Source organism: Perna viridis, chromosome 7 (assembly GCF_037379345.1).
Source record: "Perna viridis isolate PV_CMFRI_1.1 ecotype Kerala chromosome 7, ASM3737934v1, whole genome shotgun sequence".
In the NCBI taxonomy this organism is placed as follows: domain Eukaryota; kingdom Metazoa; phylum Mollusca; class Bivalvia; order Mytilida; family Mytilidae; genus Perna; species Perna viridis.
In genome coordinates this window covers 43675989-43702505 of record NC_142451.1, presented here as the reverse complement: position 1 = coordinate 43702505, position 26517 = coordinate 43675989, and the positions used below count along the sequence as shown (strand labels likewise).

At 31.6% G+C, this 26517-nt stretch overlaps 1 protein-coding gene across 11 annotated transcripts in view; it reads left to right on the top strand.

Moving 5' to 3' along the window:
- The first annotated feature begins 3499 nt into the window (after positions 1 to 3499).
- Positions 3500 to 26517, top strand: part of LOC148612836 (uncharacterized) — a 50747-nt gene continuing 27729 nt past the window's right edge. The window contains exons 1-2 of one of the 11 annotated variants that reach the window (XM_088594650.1): positions 3500 to 3571; positions 25880 to 26112. In XM_088594650.1, the coding sequence (XP_088450776.1) occupies positions 25975 to 26112 (138 nt within the window). In that variant the 5' untranslated portion in view covers positions 3500 to 3571; positions 25880 to 25974. Of the gene's footprint in view, positions 3572 to 5022; positions 5373 to 6434; positions 6634 to 7886; positions 8116 to 12494; positions 12636 to 13524; positions 13648 to 14546; positions 14562 to 18065; positions 18084 to 19235; positions 19389 to 23407; positions 23423 to 23503; positions 23519 to 25879; positions 26113 to 26517 lie in introns of those variants that run through there. The other 10 variants (XM_088594648.1, XM_088594653.1, XM_088594647.1 and 7 more) reach the window with 10 other exon arrangements.

The following is a 26517-nucleotide window of genomic DNA, read 5'->3' as shown; positions in this document are numbered from 1 at the left end:
TGATGTGCAGGTGTACCAGTTTACTTCACACAGTGAAACCTGTGTTAACTGATTTGTTTGGTTTATACAGGTGTTCAGTTCAGATTTCGCAGGTTCAAAATGAAAATATCTGGTTACACTGGAGTGAAGACCAGTTTCACTACGGTTATTTTTAAATGTCTTATTCCTCTTTAATGCATTTGAAAGTAGTACTATTTTTGTGGTGTATATTAAAATTACCATAGTATGGACTTCTTGATATAAAAAAAAAGAACAAAAAGAAATGGCTAGTTTACTGGTCTCCTGGCAGTCCATACTTTTGCCCATATATGTATTCGACCAAATAGTCTCTCATATTTATGGAATGCAAGCCATTTAAGCTTGTATTTCAAAAGGACATAACCCACCAACACCCGACAACCTGGTAAACATTTTTCTTTGAAACTTAAACTGTTTTCACTTTGTTCAGTACCTGAATGGTTTGAAGTAAGTTATTTTAAAGTATCCAAGTACTTACCGTGGCTCTAATAAATTGAATATTTGAATTTGAAGTCTACTGCTGTCCATTGCTCCCATTTGACAGTAAACCAGCCTGTTGGATAACGAATTTCTAGAAAGTTATTCCCCTTTGCTGAAAATCTTAAAAACCGAAGCCAAAGTGGGGAATATGAAATATATTATATAGAATAGTCTGACTCATTAGCAACTTAATCAATCTTCAAACATTCTATTAATAAATAATAAAAATACTCCTAATTTTTGTTCTAGAGAGGAAATATTCAGATTTTGTTTTTCAAACATTTTAAGATTTAAAAAAGTTTGTTGTAAGACTGGTAATCAAAGGGTCAGATGAGAATACACTATGTTGGATGCGGATTACAGATTCAAAAGCTGGTTAAGATATGAAAAAGACCAATTTTTTGCTTTAAAAATCTACAGTTTTTTTTTTAGACTGTAGAAGAAACCTTTTGCCAAAATCTTGTACTTTTAACAGATCAATCAAAATTTGAAATAGTATTTTGTTTTTATATGCCCGTCTATATAGACGGGACGTATTATGGTATACCGTCCGTCCACACGTCGCGAGATAACTCAAATTCGCTTTTACGGATTCAAATGAAATTTTAGCACAATATTAATATTAATGGAAGGAAGCTCCCTTTTGATTTTGAAGAATTTTTTATTTGTTCTTCCAGAGTTACGGAACTTTATTCACTTAAAAATTTATATTATTGTCTAATCTGATGTAATAACTCAGCTTTACTGATACTATTCTTGAAATTTTGCATACAGTTTTATAGACATGCTAGATTATGGTTGTATAATGGTATACCATTTTCCATCTGTCCATTGGTCCTTTCGTCCATCACTCAAATTCGCTTTTACGGATTCAAATGAAATTTTAGCACAATATTAATATTCACAGAAGAACGCTTCCTTTCGATTTTGAAGAATTATTTATTTGTCGTTCCAGAGTTATGGAACTTTATTCACTTCAAAAATCTATTTTGTTGTCAAATCTGATGTAATTACCGCGACATAAGATTGCTGCTTACTTACAGTTTTGAAAAGCTGTATTATATTGGGACCAACAAATGACTTCAATAGATTTGAATACATGAATACTGACAAATATCAGAGTGGTACCCTAGAAACTTATTATTCTGACCACAAGGCAATATGAACTTCCTTACAGTAGAAGTAGAAGGAATTGTACTATTAACTGTAGGTCTTACCTCATAATAATATTATTACATAATGAATTATTTGTCCAGTTTTCAATTCTGTAGTTTATTATAGTTTTATCTAGTTCAAAAACAAAGACTCCCTTTTAAATGCTATTGTATACTTTCATCATGTCAAACAGTTGTAAGATCATTTATACTTTTTGAATAACTGAAGAAAAAACTTTGCTCACTATATGTACAGACTAATTTTTTGGTAATCAGAAATCAGGTTATTGTTTTCAAAAATTTATACCATCAGCTATTCTTACGGACGGGCGTATCTTTCGCTCTTAGTGCAGCTGTTTATTTAATTTTGCAAAATTGTTATTACTGATCACCTTATGGTGTCATTTTGGAAATGTACTGCTTAACAATACACTAAATTTGGTTTATTCTAATAATTCATTGAAATACCTGACTGAAAGCATGTAATTATGAAGTTATACATGAATTATGGTTTTATGGATATAAATTAGGATAGGATTGCGTTAAGGCCATCATAAACAAATTCCTAGATGCTCATCCAACATTCTTCAATATTACAGGCAAGCGGTGAATTTAATGTTTTAATTTTTATCAATTTAAGTGAAAAATTCTGTCAATTTGAAAGAAATTTATCTAAACTGGGAAAAAAATCAAAATTTTTCTGTAAAAGTAAAAAAATTGTGCCAGGTGGGGATGAGAATCTAGGATACTTTTTATTTTGGCCTAATATAGTACATTTATTTATTGTTCATCATTATCAGTCAAATAAAATTGATGATGTAGACTTTCTGATAGTAGAATTCATCCTGTTTATATTTCAGTACTATTTAAGGGGATTTTAGTCAGTTTTTTGGTAAGTTGGATAAGTAAACAAGCTACATCAAGTTTAGGTAGAATTAGTTTTGCTATGTAAGTTCAACTTTATTTTGTACATAGTATTACAAGGATTTAGAAGGCACGATGATACGGACCATTCTAATATGATGTCATATAAACATCGAAACTAATATATATACTACCTCTAGGTGATGGGAAATTTTGAAATACAGGTCTTATGACAAACCCTCAAGAAATGGTAAATTTGTATAAAAACTTTTATGATAGACCCCATGATTCTTAGAACTTTGAAATCTGTTGGCAATCAAATTTACTTAAGAGTAGAATTATTTATGATAGATAGAGATCCTTTGTCCCTTCGACCCTTTGAAAGGGTGACTCTATATTGGTCAGGTTATATTGATGACTGTAGAATTAAAGGAGTGGGTAATCTATAGGGAACATACATGTACCCATGTCCTATTGTTTTTTTGTTGTGTGAGTTGCTGAGCCCTCTCTTGAAAATCTGTTAAAAAAGGGGGGTCTTGATGTTATTAAAACAGACTATAGTTTTTGTCTGTGTCTATCTTCATTAACATGAATATTCTAGACTTACACCATCAAATTAATTTCTGAAAAACAAATTTTGGTAACATATTTGTATATCTAGGATAACATGTGTCTATGTTTCTTTTACATTAAAATGTTAGATCATTATATACTGTTTTTGAAGTGGCCTAGAGCTATTGTTTAACAGTCTGTCACTAATAAAATTTTCATTTCAACTCAATTTGCCATCATGCTCATGGGTTACACAAAATTTATGTTTTTGTTTAAGGTCTGTTACATTTTAAATCTTGTTTAAGAACAAATTGCTTGTGTCAATCTTATGTCCTGGCAATGTTAATATTTTGACAAAAGATTTTACTCAAGGGAGATAATCAAACAAACAGTATTTAGTTGTGTATTGGAAGTGACTTGTACTTTTAATCTTGTAGGACATTCAAGTTTAAAATTGAGAAATTAGAGAAAAAAAATTGATGTGGAAGAAGAATTAAAGTTCTGTAAGTATTTGTATATATTTTATTGTAATCATTAAAAAATGATTTTAAGCAAGCATTAAAAAATGATTTTAAGCAAGCATTAAAAAAAGTTTTAAGATAATTATTATAGATTAATAATTTTGTTTCTTTTTCTCACATTTAATTGAATGAACGTATTTTCTTTCAAGTTTACATTATTCCAAGATTATCAGATGTGTTACTGCTCTTGCTGCTTAAGATCAAAATAAGGCCAAAAAGGTTTTCAAAAAATGATACTACTCCAATGAAACAAAATCATGAACAAAAACAGGCAAAAGCCAGGAAAAAGATATTTGCAGGGGTTCAACTTTTTTGTGGTCTGAGGTCCAGGATTCTAAATTTCTAACCTAGGACTTATTGAAAGTGCCAAGCAAAATATCTTACAACCGAAATAATGTTGTGAGAGCTGTGTTTTAAATGTTGGCAATATATAGTCCAAATATGCACTTCCACAAGATTTTTTTTATGAAACTGAAATGAATGTCCCCACTACAATTTAATTTTTGTTTGGTTAGACAAGATTGTAATATTAAGTAGCACTCCGGCTAAGAATCATGCAAAATGTGATTCAGGGTTGGAAAGCCCACATATTTTTATTTTTGATATTTTGTTTAAAGTGTTATAGTAAACAGAAATTAACATGCGGGTTTTCATATAACCTGTGTTATTAGGAAATAAAAAATATAAAGAATGTACTGTAAAATTCAAAATTAAGGGAGACAACTCTGTAAATGACACTAAAATACTATAGATTCTGTTGGATTTTCAGTGTGAATTATCTCCTAAGAGCAGATAGATTGGAATGAATAATTAAACATTTCATCATATAGACTGATAAAGCAACTTAATAACTAAAATAAAAATGTGTTGCCATTTTTTAGGTATATCACATTTTACAGAATTTGCATGATTCTTACAAAGACTACTACTTAAGTCTTTTCTGCTCAACCTTGTTATTCTTTTGCTTGTAATTTTTTGATTTTTGAAGAATTTTGGATAAAAAGTCTGACATTGAATGTCACTGTCTGTCTGGGACAAGGTATGGACTATATAAAAGTTACACCCCAGTGAGAAACTCAATTTAATCTTGATTAAGTAATGTAAAAAATATTGTAAATGGGAAGAAAAATGTCATCATTTTCAGCTCACAAAATAATTACAACATTAAATGCAATAATCCAATGATTTTTTTACAAATTATGGCTTTGAATTGATCCTTGTTAGATAAAGACCATAATTTTGTTGATTGGAAAACATTTAACATATAGCGTGGTGACATTAAATGTTATGTAACTTTCAAAAACCTCGTCATGCACATCTTTATGCACAAGTGTGAATCCTTTAATTGTAATGGAAAAGAAATTAAAAAAGGCTGCATTTATTAAGCTTTCTCATGTTACATTTGAAATATTTTATGATTGCGCCTGCAGTCTTTGTCAGAGACTAGACCTGCGTGTTCTACAGATATACGTCAAAGGAAACTTAAGTAAAAATCATGGCTTGAATGTATCACATGCAAAAAGACAACATGCTTCTTTAATCTTAGAACTGTGGGTAGGACAGTGGTTTGAATTCAGGGCATGCTGGGAAGCATAATGCCTTTTCTACTACATGTACTACAATGCTTTTGCATAATAAGCACTTAAAGGAAGGTTTGTTATGTTGGATTAAAGATGGCGTGAAAAAAATTGAAGGTATTACCATAGAAGAATCATAAAAAGAATTAAAAAAAATCATGATTATTCAGATTTCATTGGATGTGGTCAGTAACTCCTTTGAATCTGTAAGTATCTATATTATGGTTGTAGACTTAGGGTATGGGACGTTACTCTTGAAATCAGTGATATGTTTGTATCATACTCAATTTCACCGAAGCTTATCAAGTTTTCATTTGACACAGAATGAAATCAATCCAAGTTACTTTAATGCTTACATGAGATTAATGTCAAATGCTGAATATAAACATCCCAATGATTTGTAAGAGTTGTGTCCCTTACCGTAGGTCTACCTCCTTAAGACAAGAGCATGGTGTTAACGAGGCACATGCGAAAAGAAAAAAAAATGCTACTCTTTAATTAGATATGTGTTAAACAAAACAGAAGTACATATGTTGTGTAAATGTTTACAAGGCAATGAATTGTATTGCACACAAGTTGTTGTATAAAAAGGTATTACACGAATTTGAATTTGGAGTTATTTTGGATTTAAAAAAAATAGTAAAAAATAATGTGCCAAATTTACCCCTACTAAAGGGGTCATAGTCATGCCGTTATGACTGAGGTGGTTATTAAGTTTTCCGTGCCTTTTGCTATTACCCCTTAGCCATGCCATCATGACTTACCCCTTAGCCATGCCATCATGACGTAATCCACTATTAAAGGGTTGATTTCACAAATTATTTTTTTTGTCATTTCTAAACTCCAAAATAATTCCATATTCAAATACTATCTTGTTTAATCAAGACTTTTCATTCTTAGACAAATGATATGTTTCAGAAATGTATTTATTTTCTCCGTTCCTTCTGTATTTTATCTGTTGTACATTATCGTTTGTATGATACAAGTAATTACATGTTTATATTGTCTTTTTTTTTTTTCATGCTTTTGGTTTAAAGTGAACACAAATTTTTAAGGATGAGCATGTTTTAAAATTCTGCACTTTTCCTCGTCAAATAAGGTGTGGTATAACGAGGGGAAAAGGATTGTATTCACAGTTCATTTGAACTTAAAGAATAAACATTCTCATTTTTTTTTTTGCCCTGTTTGCCAAATGACTGGAAACTAAGATTTAAATATTGTATTGTTAAAAATGTGGGGACTGGGAGGGAGAGCTCAAAGTTGTTCTGTTCTCCCAAGGAATTACACTAGCTCTTACTTCAGGACAAATTAGTTGAGCCAAAGGCTATGTTTATGGACAGTAATAAGGATTGGATTGAAACATTCAGTCTTCTTTGAATTAAGATACTGAGCAATTTCTTACTAAATGTACTAGGATTATAGTTTTCCAATGTCCCATTACAAGTAGGAAATAAAATTTGTTACAGGGTAAGTTTTCTTTTGATAATTTGTAGGTTGATTTCAGTTGTGGGTAGGTTAATTTTCATGAACAATTTTTCTGTGAAAAAATTCCTGAAGGTCTATTTCTCGATAAAATGTTCAGAATTTTCAGAAATGTTGATTTTATCCATTTGTCATTCATATTTATTAAGATCAGGAGAATGGTCCCCTCTGCTTCATTGCAGGATATTGCTGTCATTCCTGAAGACATGTACCTATAATACATGTATTAGGCAATTTTACAGTTTATAAAATGTGAAAGATTTATCCAGGTTCAAGTAATTCCCATGTCTGTGAAATAGTTAAGTTTTGTTTTTCGTCTCCATATAAGTAGTGCTGAGTGCTCCAGTACATGTTATGTTATGTCAAAAAAAACCATCGAAGAGGTCATTGACATTCGCATGTAATTCATCTCCATGACGATTACGTCATATTGACATTGAAGCCTATCGTTTATCCATTATTTTCCATTTGTTGCTATTATCTCTTCCAGTTATTAATTGGTGTTCTTTGTTGTTTTGTAAAAAATATCAGAGATGAATTATATGTTGAATATCAAGGACGCCATTCTGAAGTGTAGTAAGCCAATGGATGTTTGATCTCATATGACAATGGCACATATGCTGTTTGTATTCAATATTGAACTTTTTGAGGGTGTGGAATAAGTTTTTTCTCTTTTTTTTTGTTATTGTTGTTAGGCTTTTGTAGTCAACTTTCCCCATAATTATCAAACTGGCATGTCCACAACAGGTTAAAATGTTTTTGTAGTGAAAAATGTTCCAAAGTTCAAAGATTTGGTGTTGACATTTAGTCTGCCAAGCCTCTTGATTCTCAGCATGATATCTGGTAAACAAGGAAAGGACCTTTCAAGCTGCATGGAAAGTGGTACTGAGTTTCTGGTTTTTCAGATCAATACTTTCCTGGATGCAGCTTCATTGTATGCTCAGAAATTTTTCTTATCTAATAAATAGACACATACATATTGTAAAATGCCTTATGTCTTTCCATAGTTTTAATCCTTCTGAGCCTTTGGGTAGTGATATAGTCCCAAGAGTCAGACTGTCATGACTCATTCAAGGTACTTTTCTACCAAATCAATAATTCATCAACCGACATGATTCAATAGTAATAAAACTTTGTGTTGTCACCTGCAAAACATAAAAAAACAACTTGAAATGCAAACTCCTTTATCACAGGTAAACTGAATCCCACCAGGTGAAAGACAAGCAGGCTTTAGTTAATGTATAATTACTGTTGGAGTCACTCCTCTATCAGTTTATGATTGTCAAGCATCAGTTTCCTGTTTAAAAACCCAACATTTTTGTAAGAGACATACATTTCAGTTAGTGTATACAATCATCAAAAGACTGAATTATTGAGATAATTGATTTTCTGGAAGTGTAGGCGGAGTTCTATCTATTGTGTCTATGAAGTTTCTGGTTTCTGTGAATTCGTTTCGTCAGTTTCGTGGTAAGTTATATATTTTTGACATGACAACTATTGAATACATATTTTACTTTTTTATTGTTTTTTTTTTCCATTTTTGGAATTTGAATGATTTATAAATAAACTGAATTAATAGTAAAACTGAGTAGACTTAATTATTCCTGGGAGAATTGAATGTGGAATAATTTTCTAAATGCATTCAAAATTATGTTCAATATTAAACCCAGTGTATACCTTTTCCAGTAATCTGATCCTAATTGCTTGTATGCTATCATTATCATGAAAAAAAAAATAGTTCCAAGCATGTGAATGATGCTCTAAGTTGAATACATGTATTAAATATGCTTCTTGGATCTGAAATCAGAAATGAGGTAAGTTCTGATGGCAGATTGTAAACACATGAAATAACAAATATACCATTGTTCTTGATATTGTATGAATTCTTCATGGTACCCTTTAAATATTTCTTGGGAGCTTGAATATTTAACATCATTGGTTAAGTTAGAAAGTAAGTCAGAGGTAAAAAAACACTGTGAGTTGATACCATACTTGGCATTGCTCGTTTCTCTCTACAGTTGATATGGTATAGTATATAAAAAAGGAACCATACATTGTTTATTCAGTACTGGTAGCTAAGACTTAAAAGAGTTTTGTGCCAGTAGCAATGCATGTACATATTCAAAATATCAACTGCATATTTAGTACTTATTTTAAAGTGCAGAATGACTCAGACATAATAAGGGCTGGGTTTTATTATTTCAAGATGTTTGTGTTCATAAACAAAGGGTGAAGTATATTAAATATTATTTATGCCCACTACATGGTAAAAACTATACCAGACACTGTGCTAATCCTTGAGAGTTGGCAAGTACTGACACTGTTCGTTTTAAGAATAAAGCAGGCTGACAATTAATAATCACAATAATACATCAGGATTTCTTAAGAGAATATTTCATTGCTAAAATGCATTAAATAATACACCTGTGTATATATCTAGCTTATTGTGAAATTTCTATTGCTTTTGGGGGTGCCATTTTTTTCCCTTTTTTTTTTTTTGTAGGTGGGCCAAACCACACAATTTGGTTTCCATTGATGTGTGTGCTGAAAACCTAAAAACCATAAATTCTGGAATCCATGAATTGTTTTTCTTCCCTAATTCACAAAAATTGGTATCTGCAAATTAAAGTACTTTCACAGTTTTGAAGAAAACATTAGTTGGAATACACTGCATGATTTTCCTTACATTTTTATTTCCGTTCTTATTGGACGAAAACACTCCTTACATACTCTTTAGACTTTCTTGTGTCAAAAGTGGTTTTTTTCTGGGTGAAACTGAATGAAATTTCTGCCTATGTTGTAGGTGTAGTTCCACATGCCAGACTCTTACATAGTCATGTATTTTAACAACAGGAGCATTACATGGCAGTATGATAGATTAATGTGTACTTGACATGGGAAGTTGAAAATTAATCAAGTTACATAATTTGTTTACTTCTGGTTGCATATCAAAGTTGAAGAGCATGGTTTGTACATAGATGCAATGGTGTAGATCTGTATCAAGCACATTCTATTCCAGAAACTTATTTCACACCATGCTACACATGTATTTGACATTTAACCTACAAGTAACATAATTCACTCTCTTGATTCTTGGAACTGTGTAGGGCAACACTCTATCAACACAACTAAGCCACACTTACACTTTACCTTGCAAAATTTTGTTTCCACAAAAAAATTGCATCCATTTGAAATCACAAACTCATACTTTCAAAAAATAAATAAAAGTTGGTTTATAATTGACTGAAATGGTAAGATTTAAATAAATAACCAGCGAAGCACTCAAATCTTTATTGTAAAGGTAAATAACTCCTTGATTTGTTCTTAATTTGATTTTTAATACCTGTATATTCTGATTCATCCACTTTAGGCACAGAAAAATATCTGTTCTCTCTTGAGTAAACAGTCTCTTAAGAAAGGTAAACTGGTGTTCAGTGAAACTATTAAATATTTTTATAACTACCCTTGTTTTTGCCTTCAAAGATGGATGGGAATCTAGACAATTTTTATACTGAGGCCTTAAGGAGAACTTAACAAGTATGTCAAATCAGTGTTTTGGATACAGACACTACTGCTCTAGTATCAAGACATGATAAGTACATTTAGGTCATATTTACTATTTTCTATTCAACTTCTGAGTTTTCAAGTTTAAGGTGTGATGGGTGAATACTGTGAAGGTCTATAGGTTTGGTGTGATGTGTGATTACTGTGAAGGTCTATAGGTTTGGTGTGATGTGTCATTACTGTGAAGATCTCTATAGGTTTGGTATTACTGTGGTGAAAGTTTAAGGTATGATGTGTCATTACTGTGAAGGTCTTTATAGGTTTGGTGTGATGTGTCATTACTGTGAAGATCTCTATAGGTTTGGTATTACTGTGGTGAAAGTTTAATGTATGATGTGTGATTACTGTGAAGATCTCTAGATTTGATTTGATGTATGATTACTGTGATGATCTCTATAGGTTTGGTATTACTATGGTGAAAGTTTAAGGTGTGATTTGTGATTACTGTGAAGATCTCAATAGGTTTGGTTTGATTTGTGATTACTGTGAAGGTCTTTATAGGTTTGGTGTGATGTGTGATTACTGTGAAGATCTCTATAGGTTTGGTGTGATGTGTGATTACTGTGAAGATCTCTATAGGTTTGGTATTACTGTGGTGAAAGTTTAACGTATGATGTGTGAATACTGGGAAGATCTCTATAGGTTTGGTATTACTGTGGTGAAAGTTTTAACGTATGATGTGTGAATACTGGGAAGATCTCTATAGGTTTGGTGTGATGTGTGATTCCTGTGAAGATCTCTATAGGTTTGGTGTGATGTGTGATTACTGTGAAGATCTCTATAGGTTTGGTATTACTGTGGTGAAAGTTTAACGTATGATGTGTGAATACTGGGAAGATCTCTATAGGTTTGGTATTACTGTGGTGAAAGTTTTAACGTATGATGTGTGATTACTGTGAAGGTCTTTATAGGTTTGGTGTGATGTGTGATTACTGTGAAGATCTCTATAGGTTTGGTGTGATGTGTGATTACTGTGAAGATCTCTATAGGTTTGGTATTACTGTGGTGAAAGTTTAACGTATGATGTGTGAATACTGGGAAGATCTCTATAGGTTTGGTATTACTGTGGTGAAAGTTTTAACGTATGATGTGTGAATACTGGGAAGATCTCTATAGGTTTGGTGTGATGTGTGATTACTGTGAAGATCTCTATAGGTTTGGTATTACTGTGGTGAAAGTTTAACATATGATGTGTGATTACTGTGAAGATCTCTATAGGTTTGATGTGATGTGTGATTACTGTGAAGATCTCTACAGGTTTGGTGTGATTTGTGATTACTGTGAAGGTCTTTACAGGTTTGGTGTGATGTGTGATTACTGTGAAGATCTCTATAGGTTTGGTGTGATGTGTGATTACTGTGAAGATCTCTATAGGGTATTACTTTTGTGAAAGTTGTGGAATCGCATTTGTGTGACACCTTTTATTGATAGGGAGTTTGGTGCGGAAACAATGAAAATGGTTGATGATTTCACATAAAGTTGTAAGTGTAAAAGTGATCGTCAGTAATGATGTCACATTGGTGATTTCTATTATGATGTCATATCTTCTGATAAATTTTACAATTACAGACTTTTTGTAAAATATTCTTGTTAAAAATTGTGGTGGTTTTGGAAGCTTTTCTGTGCTTAACAAAAACCTTGGTACATTTTTCTTATTGGAATGAGGTCTTTACTAAACAGAAGGAAAGGCTATCTTTTCTTTTTATTAGGATATTTTTCTCCTCTGTTTTTTCATTGCAGGTGTCTGGCATGTGTATTGACATTTTTCCCAATAAGGTTTTTGGTTTGCCTGTAAAATACTTATGAAAGGCATAACACACAAACTTTGTTGACAACTTATTATTTTTTTGTAAGTTCAATTGTCTTATATCCAAGAAGGAGTTACCAGTAATTAGATTTTATTTCACAATGCATGTAAATCAACATAACACATAGGTTTAGTATATGAAATTCTGAAATAAACATTGTTTGTATTTATCAAAATTTGGCAAAAAATGTATAATTCTTTTAGTTTGGGCGTATTGTTCAGGCAAACAATCTATCTTTTTGTTTCTTTTAAACAAAGCTTTAAGAAAATTATGAAATAAACAGTAATTATTTTAAGGTAATTTACCACATAATGTTTTCCTTTTTGTGTAATAAATTGCAGTATAGTCACATTTCAGGAAATACTAAAATAATAGATAAATGTAGGAATAACCTATTATTGCTGAATATGGAAAGTACCTTGTACTTTTGAAGGATACAGTTTATGTGTGTTCATGACTTTTATAAATTATTCATCTGTATTTTTGTCATTCAGTGATGTTGTATAAGGGATAGAGTAATTGGTATAACGAATAGGACTGAATTAGGAGGACTAATTGAATTTATGATTTGCTGATTATACATGTGTAAACTAGTACAATTTTCTGCTGTTTTTGGTAAGTTTAGATTAAGGATATAGTGTTCGTTGATTCATTTGAATTAATTTATCTTGTTTTACTCCAGAAATCTTTAAATTTTTGACAGGATAGCTACATAATATATGAAATTATGTAAAGTCAGATATTTTTGACTCAGTATTTCAATGTTGAGGAATATCACAATGTGTATTATGTAAGCATCTGTTGACTTTCTATTTGTTGGAGTGAGTATTTGTAAAAGGAAAGTTTAAATGTGAAAATGACCTGCTCTGAAAATTTTTCTTGAGTGTGATAATCCTCTGTCAGATAAAGACATGCTCACCCTTACAAGGCATCTGATGTCAGACCAAGTTTTTTTTCTTTGGGAGTTTGTACTGCAAGTGCTTTTTTCTTCATTGTATGCTGTCTTGTCTTCATTATCTTCATTTTTTGTGTATATACTCTGTTGTCTACATTGTATTAGGATCCTCTCTCTATCCTGTTTTCATGTTTGGGCCATTCAGTTTGAGAATATTTCACTTTCAACAACATACTGTAAAATTATTCATTTTCGCAGTGTACTAATTTCCGCTATTTTTGTGGTGTACATAAAAGCATGAAAATTAGTACCTGTGAAATTGATTTTTAACACTACATAACGGTTATCATTTTTTGAATCCGCAAAAATTGATATGCACTTACTCACGAATATGTTCACTTGACAGAATCCATGAAAATATGTCAACAGTACTTAGTACTTGGAAGAAATTTGTTTATCATTTTTAATTTTTAAGCTATGGGTTTCAGTACTTTAACAAAGTTCTTCAATAAGGTTTGGCAGTGTCAAGTCTGGTAGTTAGATCATTGACAGATCTAGTAAATATTAATTTGATTTCTAGAAATTCATCTCAAGGTCTCAGTCAATGACTGGGTTTTATAATTACACAGGGAAGCACTTGTAAGTTGAAAGGATTACTCAGTTTAATGCTTAGTGATATTCTGGTGAAATCATCACACAGTGTGGGAAAATTATATTTAATTACTAATTAAGGTAAGTTTTTAATTGAAAAAAAATATTCAAATTTAAAAAGTCAAAGCGAGTTTGATACAAGAACCATTAGATAAGAAGGGCAATAGGAACATTTCCCCTAACAAAATCTTGGATCTGCCCTAGTGAACCATTTCTGTCAAAATGAAGGCTGTCTCTTGTTTTATATTTCATTCATGGAAAGCATAAAAAAATTGCAGTTTAATTAAAAATGATTGGTTATAATCTGAGGAAAAGGTTCACTTTTGCAAAAAATAAAAAGTTAAATGAATGTATATAGCTTAATGAACTAAATTAAGTAGTTATTACTTTTTTACAATTATGTACGAGTTTTAGTTTGGATACTCCCCCTCTTTTTTGCCCATGCCTGCAGGCCTTATGTTAACATATTTATTTTTTACCATATGAATTTTTAATGTGTAAATATATAACTGTTCAGGGAGGCATAATGTAATGTCCCCATTAAAGTGTTGTAAATAGTTGCCCTCAAACCCTGAGACAAATACTGTAAATTGATTCTAAAAATTTGACCAAAAAAGTTCAACTATAAATGGGAAATTAAAATTGGAAAAAATTTAAACTTAGCACTTAACATAACAAAAATCAAAGTTAATAGTTGACATTTATGACAAAATAAACGACTTTAACAATAAAATGTCATGTTTAGCCCTTAAATGGGTCTAAAGTACTTTAATTGTCCAAAACACGGCATGTCATTCAACAGGAAGTTACTATCATGTACGGCTTCATCATTTACGCCTTTTTAAAAATCTTACAAAGTCAAATGGTTTTTGCGGTTGATTCAATATTTAATCATGTTACTTTATTTATCGAGTGGACATGTAGCTAAGTTTTCTGGCTTTACTTATGTCATTAGCTTTGACAATTTGGACAGTCGTGAAAGCACATTTTAACAAGTATGTATTTAACATATCTTTGCTGCTCAAAAGTTTTGTGATCTCTAATACTCCCATTCTTAAGTTGACCAAGTGGCCTTGTTAAGGCATTCAACTTTTGAAGTAAATCTCGGTCAAAATAGAATTGGCTTAGAAAGATGTCAGACTAGAGTTTAAACTTATGGGTGTGCTTCTGGTCTACCCATTTGACCCTTTGACCAGTGTTTCTACTTTGGAGGAAGTTGCTCAAGCCTAAATACTCTCATTTACTGTTTTGGTTTCAAAACTAGAACTCTTAAGTCATTAATTGAAGTAACCTTGGAGATTAAGATTTTTTTTTCGTTGATGGTAAAAAAAAACTGATGATTTGCAGACTATTAGCAGTGTGCCATAAATCGGACCATTGGAATGCAAAAATTAGACAGAAATTCAAATTTACAGACTCTAGTATAAATTTGGCTGTGTTGCCTGTATGTTGCAGACTCCCTAAAATGTAGATATGAGTAAATAATGGCTGGTAGGTATATCCCAATATATGTATACAAGTAAAGGTGTGGAATCATAGGGGGCAGACCTGGTGTAAGCCCCCCTAAAATTGAAAAAAAAAATTATTTTTCAGTATGAAATCAAGATTTTTCCGACACAGTCGGTATATTTTCGCTTTTTACCCTTTGACCTTAAAGACTCTCTTCCATGGTAACGCAAGTTACCTGATTGCAATTCTGTTTCTCTATTGGCGAAATACTGATAACTTAGTTGCGTTCAAAAAAACTGTATCAAAAAATTACAATTGCGTGCAATATGTTATTTCTTGAATGAAATGTAGAAAGTTATAAGTAAAAAGAACAATTTTACTGCGTCAGCTGTCTTTATTTTTAAAGATAGCACTTGTTTGCCTGATTTATCCCATATTTTTCTTCTACACACCCCTATAACCAAAAATCTATGATCTGCCCCTGCAATTATGAATAGTCCATTGTATGTAGCAGGTCCCATATTGAATGATTCCATATTGTTACAAAAATTGCAAATAAATCAATATTGTTCAATTAAAGAATATGAAAAACTGAAATGTTATTATATAAACAACTGAAGTCAGAAATGGCAATAGATTCCAAGACATTTCTTGTTAGTTAATATACTTTTGAAGTGTGAGAGTCATGGTCGTTCAACCCACTGAAGTGGCAGCAGCTGACTTTCATAGCTGGTTGATATGTCTAAACCATTGACAGTGGTGGATCTACTTTTGGGGATCACAAACCCACTTTAGTTAGAAAAACTTAACATTTTGAATGTAATGTGTACTTTTTATTTTAACCAATACATTATATTTTATGTAAACAAATTAGTTTTATTTACATTTATGAAATAGTAGCATATGTGTTAGATATGCATCTGTTTCCGCTACTAGGTATTGTTGCCTCTAGGCTTACATTGATGTAATATCGCATTCGATATTAAAACTAAACAGCCCTGTGCAATCTAGATGATTATTTTTAAATTTTCTTGAAATAAGACAGATCTTTTGTGAAAAAGTATGAAACAGAAATTTTTTGATAAAAATTAGATTCTTGAAATAGTTCATTGTTCTGTTCCTTACATAATCACATTTCTATAATTTCTATCATCATTAAATTTTTAGAAATACCCATGTAAACTAAGCATTTCCTGTTTTTTTATTTTCATACTCTAAATGATTGATGGTGGTTTAACATTCTTGTATATTTATTTCATCCATTCAGGACAGGAGGGTTTGACCTATCAAACAGACCCAGCTTTGTACAAGTCGGATACCTTTAAGATGAAAAATCATATTCTCATTTGAACGTATTATATGAATTTCTGTATATGCTCATCATTGAAATAGCAAAAATAAGTAATTTACTTACATTGTACTATTGCTTTAGCACAGCAAATGTTAAAATAATCTAAAGCGATGAAATAGGGTATTTCTAGGTTTTGACCTAAATTCCTTGGTCAACCTATCAAGGAAATAATGGTCGATTACTGATTTGTTATATTCTGACATTGAAATGTATATTGTAAGAATACATAAAACTACTGTTGTAAACTTTGCTAAAGATTGTTTGCATTTGTCTGACATGACACTTAATTAATTATCATTGTCAGTGTAATTAAAATTCAAAATTAATTAACAGTTTCTTTATAGATGTAAGAACTAGAATATTTCACGAGGGGTGTGACCTCAGAAGATGTTTTAGTGATGAGTCTGTGTTGATGTTATAAGTCTGCCAGTACTGTTAACTATAACTTTTATTTTGGTCTTAGGTTGGAGTGTGTAATAGCCAGAGATTTCCAGACTCTGTGTCATTGCTGCCCTCCATAAAGTGTTTGTTTAGAAAATTGTCTAACAAGAGATCCCTCAGACTCTGAGCCACTATTTCTGCTCTAAATAGTTCAGTTTAGGGAGTAGTGGAGAAATTAGCTAAAGTGTTAAACTTTGTGTACCACTGTCTTCCCATAGTTAGGGCCCACCACTATGTGGCAGATGTTGTATAGTAATCAGTCTGTTCCTTTGTATCGAAAACTGTCTTGGCTGTAACTTTGTTGTCTTATTGTGTGTGCATTTGATTTTTGGCATGTTGGTGATCAGCTTAAGACGATGTGTCAAATACCTTGGTTGATGAACTTTGACCTCAAGGTCAAATTAATGATTTTGCAACAGATTCATGTCCTGGCTGTAACTTTGTTGTCTTCTGATATTTGTCATGAGGGTAGATCAGCTCAAGATTATGTGTGGCATACCATGGTTGATAACAGTTGGCCTTCAACTTTGATCTCAAGGTCAAATTAATGATTTTGATGACAGTTGGGTTTAGCTAAAATCTAGAATCCAGATTCGTGTCTGGGCTGTAACTTTGTTGTCTTTTGGTGTAAGTATTTGGCATGAGGAGAGATCAGCTTAAACATTCTGTGTAATTTTGATCCTCTAAAATGTGAATAATTCACTTTCTATAGGCCACAAATTCGTTGACGATTGAATGAGATATGGATCCTGAAATGGATTACAGAGTATTTGAAAGACCTATTAATCTTGGAGAAAGTTACATCGTTTATTTTGGTGTGAGCATGCATCAGTATACAGATAAACAGTTAAAGCTAAAGACTAGCATTTGTTTCCTGTCAAAGGTTCAATCTGTTGTTTACAAGCAGATTTTTCCTTGAATGATTTAAAATCAATGTCCTTTATTTTTAACACTATCTATTGTTTTCATTTTGGGAATACCATCTTTGATATCAGTTACTAATGTCAGTAGGAATTAAGACAATATTTTAAAGTGCAGAAATCACCTTTATCTTAAGTATCAATTGCAAATTCAATTCTGTTTATGTTGGAAAATGTCAAGGTTTGGATTTAGAATGTTAGCAGTGAATCATGGGAAATCAATAAAAAATCATATCAAAAATTTTCATCAGATTATCATTAAACTTGGCAGGAATATTAGTGCATTTTGATAGCTCAGCAGTGCCTAACGATTAGAATATATAATTTGGATGTTTTGTTGTGTAAGCAAATAATTGGTATGTATATATATGATGTGATGCCGACTATTCTGATAATAAGAAAAATCTTCTCATGTTTGAAGTTTTCAATAGTTAAAATTCCTCAAGTAAAGAGAATAAATTGGAGATAGAAGAAGAATATTATCACCAACATAAAAAAGTTGAAAAAATCATTAGAATCAAGGGGTTCCTGGAAAGGACTGGGTCCAAATCTTGAAGGCATATCATGGTCCTTCTAAGAAACTAATGCATTTAGGTGAAAATAGCAGTGTTAGAAACAACAAAATTTGTCCAACTGGTCAAGTGGGCACATTTTATCAAAACTGAACTGGCCTAAAGTGAAGTTTATTTGCCCTTATGGTTTATGCTGAATGGGAAATGGAAACACCTAAAACTAGGTGGCCTAGCAAGCAAGCTCTGTTGAGTTTGACTTGCCTGTCATAAAATTTACTTGTGGCAGTCAGTTGGAGAATGCTTATTTCAACCCCAGTGCAGTTGATGTAGTTATGGGTGTTTTAAGTCTGTCTTGTGCAACAAGGAAAGCACATGTATATTGGTATGGGTCAGTACATGTACTTGTTTATATTTGAATGTTACTTACTATTTATCATCATATTTTGTAACAATTACATTGTAAAATGAATTTTGTATTGAAAAGATTTTAAAATGATTATATCCTATAATTTTGTCATCAATTTGGTAACTGTTAAATGTACATTTGTTTTGTTTGGAAATCTTCAATCACTTTACGATAATGGGTTAGAATTTACAGGATGGAATTTTTATGTGTGATGTAAGATTTTTATTAATATATCACCCCAACTAGTATTGATTTATCTACAAATATATGGAAGTCATTTTATTTACTTTCAAATAATTCCAAACATGATGTCCCATAGAGGTTTAATAAAGTTGAATTTAAATACAACTGCCCTAATGGTTTAAGTTTTAATCAATTTCTTCAAAGACAAATATTTTGATGTAGTCCTGTAACTACCTAACACACATGGTATGTTTGACAAAGAGTTACCTGTCAAGCTGTTCAAAAAATACAAAAAGATCAGGCTAATTTTAACGACTGCCTGGAGAAATTGACAATCTTTAAATGTACATTTCTTACTTGTTTTAAGGAAGTGAAATGAAGTGTTGACAAGTTTTTCATGGCTTTTTTTGTGAAAATTTGTTTTATGGTCAAGATGAAATTTAATTTCTATTTCTAAATGTGTTGGATTTTAGTGTTAATGACAGACAACATTGTGTGATATTAAATTAATTTTACTTTTTATGATGATATATTTGATAAATTAGGATTGCTTGCAAAAGGTGAGTAATATTTTATGTTCCAACTTCATGGATGACAATTGAAAATTAATCAATTATTTTGCCAAATCAGCATTAGTTTAACAAATTTGTAAAAAAAAAAAATAGCTGATTGTTGTGCTTTTCATTCATAGATCAATATTAAGTTCAAATTATAGGATGTCTAATTGCAATTGGAAACTTAAAATATTTTATGGTTTTGTATTAGAGCCCTTGAATACCCAATTCACAAAAAAAGGTCACATATTAGTTAAAATCCTGCCACCTCTGAAAAATGACCTTTGATCTGATTTAATCAGGTGTTTGTCTCACGAAGAACCTTTATGATAGAAAACAGAATTGGTCATTTGTACATATGATCGAGATAAAGAAGGGTCATTTAGAAATTTAAATAGAAAATTACATGGATCATTACTGCAAACCATTGAAGTCCTTAAAGTCAGTTTGAAGGATATTTTATCAAAATGCAAGACCCATACTAGGAAAAATTAAAGAGGCTATGGCCAATAGTTTACTCCCAAAGTGGTCCCTACTATATAGACTATGTAGAAGATGCTTACCCTAACAAACCACTTTGTCAAAGCTTCAATGCTTTTTTATGGGTCTTTTTGTTTTGTTTTTCTTTTTGTATTTCAATATGTCTGTCTGTCTTTTTCTTGTTGCATCTTTGCCTGTCATGAAGTGTTGTATATATCTCTATATTTTTCCCTGTTTTCACCCCCAAGGTTGTATGAAGGTACCTATTGGGAAAAAAAATACTAACACCTTGCAAATATATGTATTATCAAATGCTAATACATGTAGTGCCAGTTATTATCTACAGAGATTACAGACACCAAGGTTTGAATTCCATCCAGCTTATCATAAGCAATAGATATCAGTATCAGATTCTAGTTAGGAACTGCCAACACAATTCTTTGCTTCTTGTAATGTTCGAAAGATATTGACATCAGGTTTTAGCTATGAATTCCAACTCAATTTTTTTTGTTTCTTGTAATTTTCAAAAGATATTGACATAAAATGTGAACTCAATTCTTCATTTCTTGTAATTTTCAGAAGATATTCACATCTGATTGTAGCTGGAATCTGTCAACTCAGTTCTTTATTTCTTGTAATGTCCAAAAGATATTGACATCAGATCCTAGCTATGAATTGTCAACTTGGTTCTTCATTTCTTGAAATTTTCAAAAGATATTTGGCATCAAGACATCAAGACTTGTGAACTGACGATTCTCTCTTGTGATTTAGATTCTTTATTTTTTTTTCTCCTTGAAGACTGTATGGGGAGTTGATGAAGGTTTGTCAGAAACCAAATAAATTTCTTATAATTGCAGACCAGATTTTCTACAATTTTGAAACAGAATCTTGCAATCTTTGTTAAAAAAAACCCCCCAAAAAACCAATGTTTTCAAGGTATTAGAATAATTCCCCACCATCTGTTCTCTGCCTGTTTTGTTGCAGTAGTACAGGAAAGACAGATGGTATCTGAAAATATCACCATATAGGCTTGAACAAATGTTACCAACAAAGTTCTAGAGCAGTTTAATGTAGGTTTGTAATAGAAATATATTTTATGTACTTTAAATTATGATATTGTATAATAAACAGCAATTTAAGCACAAATGTAAAAACTTTGCATTATTTATTATTGAAGTTGGATTTTTTTTTAAAATTAAAGAAAAAAATACATTCAATTTTGTCTGAAATGGTAAATGGCAACAACTGCTGAATTAAAAGCATTCCTCGCATGTTATAAATGTACTGTTTATTCATTTGAAGACTTGATATGGTGGTTTACTCTAATATCAATGAGATGTGGTCACTGACCTGAAATATTTATTTGAAACAGATCTGGTATTCTTTAAGAATGACAACTTCCTGTTCCAGGCACTCCTTTGAAGTGGTGAAAAGTTATGTAACACCATGGGAGACTTGGAGCCTCTGATTTTAACTTTATGACATGATTATGTACTTATTTAGAACCCTCTGGCAAAATATGGTGTCTCCTTGACAAAAACTTTCATCTTCTGGATTGCTATCACTGGTGAGAAAAGGGTAGGGGAACTTTTAAACAGTCATAAAGTGTAATGTAAAGACAGGTATCTGTTGATGATTGTCTGATTAACTTCTTTAAATGATTATGTATTTATTTAGAACCCTATTGAAAAATAAGTGTATTCTCTTCGAAATTTGTCATTCCCTAGATGGTCTCTCTATCACTAGTTACGAAATTTCATCAGATATTTTTTTAGGAACATAAATGTTGAAACAAAGAAATTTTTCATGGTAATTGAAGTTCTTGAACTTATCATTAGTAATGGTGTTAAGGAGGTAGACCTAGGGTAAGGGAAATAACTCTTGAAATCAGTGATGTGTTTATATCATATTCAATTCACCATAGCCTTCCAAGCTTTCCTTTGAAACAGAATGAAATCAATCTGTGTTACTTTGATGTTTACATAAGATTGATGTCAAATGCCGAATACAAACATTCCAATGATTTGTAAGAGTTGTGTCCCTTACCCTACCTTAAACTACAACAAATTCATCAATCGATTGCCTCTGTAGTAAATCAGTATAGATTTGTGATATGGTGATAGTTGTAAGTACTTGATAATTAATAGGTTTGGATAAGTAAATCAGACTAATATTTTTCTGATTTGTACATGAATGAGAATTTCGAACTTGTGGAATTAAAGATCAAGTACTGAAATACAGTAAATCATCAAATTAGCCTTTTATATCATCTAAAAATACGTGCTTTACAACATGGAATTTAAGTTCAATGTTCTTTGCATAGATTGTCTTGTTTTGGAACTTATTTAGATTACATGTCCCTCATGGGGAAAGATGTTTTATGGGAAATTATGTTGCCTATCCATTAAAATCCTTCCATGTCTAGTGTTATTTTTGGTCTTTTAGTCAACCATCACTTCCTAAAGCTAATTTCAGTTTGATGTCTTTTTTTTCTGTTTTTGTTATTAAAGCATCTGTATTGTTTGAAATATTTTGTATCTATAGCTTTATAATTCATTTTATGTTTCTAACAAACTACACATCAGAGCCACCTGTTATTTGTGTGCAGCTTTAAACTAAATATGAGGCCTGAAAAAAGTGTTATTAAATCTACTCCTTTGGGAGACATAGGACATAGGCCTTAACTGTTAACTAGTTGGACATTGCCTAAACTGTTAACTAAATTGCGCTTGGGCTAAACTATTATCTAACATGGACATTGCGTTAACTGTTAACTAACTTGGACATTGCCTTAACTGTTAATTATCTTGTGCATTGCCTAACTATTAACTAACATGGATGTTGCCTAAACTGTTAACAACTTGGACTTTGCCTAAACTGTTAACTACTTGGACTTTGCCTAAACTGTTAACTACTTGAACATTGCCTTAAATGTTAACTTTGACATTGCCTAAACTGTTAACTAGGACATTACCCAACTACATCTGAACTTGAACCCTATAAGTTTTTCTTCTAGAAAGCCATTAACAAAGAAATAATTAGTAATTTCTGAATGGAAAGTAATCTAAAAAAAAGTATTTGCATTTCCACTGAGATTGCTTTTTAAACATAAGGAAACAAAAATACCTAGAATATTGCCCTTAAAAAGAAAATATCTGCTCATAACGGTCATTAGCTACAGAATGACAGCAGTTTTAAAGTCTAGGATGAAAGTGTCATAGTGAGCCTGATAGGGCGAGATGTAATATTTGTCAAGAACTTCAAAACTGATGTTATTCTGTTTATAACTGACTTTGCAGTTGTTTTGACATTATGTTTTACAAGAAATTTACAATATTTTTTTAGTATCACAGCAGAAACCTGAGAGGAAAAACAAAACAGTTGCTGATAACTAGAAATTATCTAGTATTGGCCTAAATGATAGATTATCAAGATTTGAGTCACTACATGGTTCTATCTAAAACATCAAAGACACATTTACATCATTTAACCTGTCAAGTAAATGCAGGTAGAAAGGAATAGTAATTACCTAATGCTCTTGACATTAGTAATTAGTGAATGTACGTGTATTAATTAAGACATTTAAGTAATTTTCCTCCTTGTGTCAGTGAATTTCGTTAGCCTTAGTTGTTTCTGGAATGCTTATCTTTTTCAAGGTAAGTGCAGTCCTCAGTACCATTGAACTTAGGAAAATTGTCATGTTTGTGAATGTTCTCACAACTCCACATTTAATCTGGGAATATAGATATGTTCTTTATTTATGATGTTGGCTTTGATGTTATGATTCAGGCTAAATACAAAATGAACTATTGTGTCTTCCTGTTAATCTTTATAGTATTATGTATTTCTTGTTAAGTTGTGCATTTTTTTTATTTTTATTTTTTTTGCAAATTTACTTTGTTATATAATGGCTTATTAAAGGATTGTTCATTAAACCCAACAAAAGCTCATTACATGTAGCTTAAAAGTTAATCACGGTCAGAGTTCAAATGGCAGTTTATGTGGGTGATAATGCCTGCATAATCTGGTACAGTAAAACCTGTCTAAACTGAACCGTGAATAAACAAAAATACTTGTCTTAAACTGACAATTTTTGAATCCATTCATGTCAGTTTGAAAGTATTTTGATTCAAACAACTGTCAGAATTGAACAAAGCCTGCAGTCCTGATTGGACAGGTTTCATTTTATATGTAGTTGAAAGAACTCAAATTCTGGTCATGTCAGCAGTTTAATCAGTTGTTAGTTTGTATGATGCTGAGTGGCTGTTTCAGTCTTTACCTTGATTTATCACACAGCCAAACCTATACAGCACTCCAAAGTCATACTTCCAGGATTAAAGCAGGGTGGTGCCCTCCTTGTAACTTTATATCACATTCTTTTATCAGGACTGTTTCTCATGGTCTTTTGTCGCTTATTTTTAGGTTTTATATATGTTATTCTGTTATGATATGGATGTGTCATCTGAACAGTAAAAACTATGATACAAATATCTTTCAGGGGTTGATCTAGAGTTTTGGAAATGGGGGGAGTCCAGGCTGTAATTTGCTCATTTTTGCCAAAATTTAACTTGTAATCATCAACATTTTTTTTTCAATAGTAAAATGGCCTTCTGACTGATAAAGTGTTTGGCCTTCTACTATCTGTTCTAGCCTTTCATGTCACCTCTGACTGTTATAGTAATTATTAGGTATTAACATCATACAACTATTTCAATGCTTAGATGCTTATGTTAAAAGATTAGAAGTTTAATATCTGAATGAACTTTTAGATTGGAACGTTTCCTCATAAGAAGATTATCACATTAAGTAAATTGAATTCTTGATAGAATTAAGGATCATGATTTTAACATTAACTGCAATGTTTGAAGTATAATTATTGTAATTAAAATTCTTTGTGAGATCAAACGCCAGTATCAAGATTGGCTATGATCAGTATTTTGTGGTTAGAAGCCAGATAGAGGTATGCTTTAGTATGTATGGAAAGAGTCCAGATTTTCTGTATTCATTCATGTCCTGGATATGTAGTGTCACTTTCTTGTTTTTGGATGTTTGTCAAGTTGGTTTCAATGATATGGTGAGTGACAATGTATTTCACTTTTTGGTCATGTGTTGGATCTTTGTCAAGTCTTGCTTTTAGAAGTATGGTGAGTTCAAGAGTGCCTAACTCAAATGAACATAGTCATATCACACAGATTCAAATGTAGGCACAAAGCTGAGAATATATGAGAAAATATGACATTTCATTTTTTTACCCATCTTTTTCTGCCCTGATGACTCATTACGTTTTAGACTGATTTATGTAAGATTACAATGCTCACTGCTGGATGGTGACACAAGTTTTACAAGTCTGCAATTCTGATGTCTCAAATGTATATCAAAATGGGCAACAATGTACAGTAAAACCTGTCCAAACAGAACCCTAATAATCCAAACACCTGTCTAAACCAGATGCCTTTTACAGTCCCTTTTCATCAATTTAAATAAATTTCGAACCTTGGTAAAGTACACATGCGTCTAAATCAAACCAATTCTAAAGTTCAAAAGGGGTTCGGTTTAGACAGATTTCAATGTGTCATGATAGGTTTGATAATTCAACTATGATTTTGTTATTTTGAAAAGAACTCAGAAGTTTTAAGACAGATCATGCCTGTTGCATCTAAATCGTTATATCCAGACTGGAGATTGGACCAATACAAATAAATAAATTCAAACAAAATGCTTTTAGTCATGGTTAAAAAAGTGCTTATATGTATATGGAAACATGTTACTGTGAAAGGAAACCCTCAGAATTGGGCTTTAACTTTATGTCAAATTATGCCCTCAACACTATTATCATTACGTCCATCTATGTTTAGGCATAGATTCAGGAATGTATATGAAGGTTGAGGGTAGGAGGGGCTCTGATCTGGAAATTTTGACAAAAGAAGGGTAACAGTCTTACATTTGCTATTTTATTTTATTTCTACACTTATGTTTGCAGTGCTTTTCTTTTGATCCCTATTTCTTTCTAATTTCAGGATTGTGTGTATAGGATATTTTAGTGACTAAGAAAAATAACTCTGACAGATTTCTATAGGGATTTTTACATTAGCTAGTTTCTGGATTATGAGAAATGCTTATATACGACAGAGATGAAGATGTCCTGACAATGGAAGATTTCGATGACGAAACCATGAAACAGGAAACTACAAAGGGAGATAATTATGATGTTGATACTATGGAAACAAGTGTCAAGGGAGATAAATCTGCTGTATGTATTTTATAATGAAATTATCAAAGGTCACTTTTTGTTTTTCACTGTAATATTTCAGAAAAACTTCGGAGAGAGTAGGGAAGAACCAGTAAATTACAGTAATCATGTTGTCATTGTGTGAATTCTCAGGATATTTTTTCTGAAGGAACATTGAAGAGTCTTGTGACCTTGCTCTGTATTTGTTTTTCAACCCTATCAATGAACCAGAAGAAAACAGATTACAAAATTGAAAAGTAGACAGAACATTACAATTCTTATCTACCCTTATCAAAAATTAATGGAAGTTCTGAAACTCCTCCAACTACAAATAACATTGTGTGAATAATTGAAGACCTTACTGCTCACAGAAGATAGCATTGTCCTTAAATTACATTGATGAAGGTATTGGGAAAAAAATATATT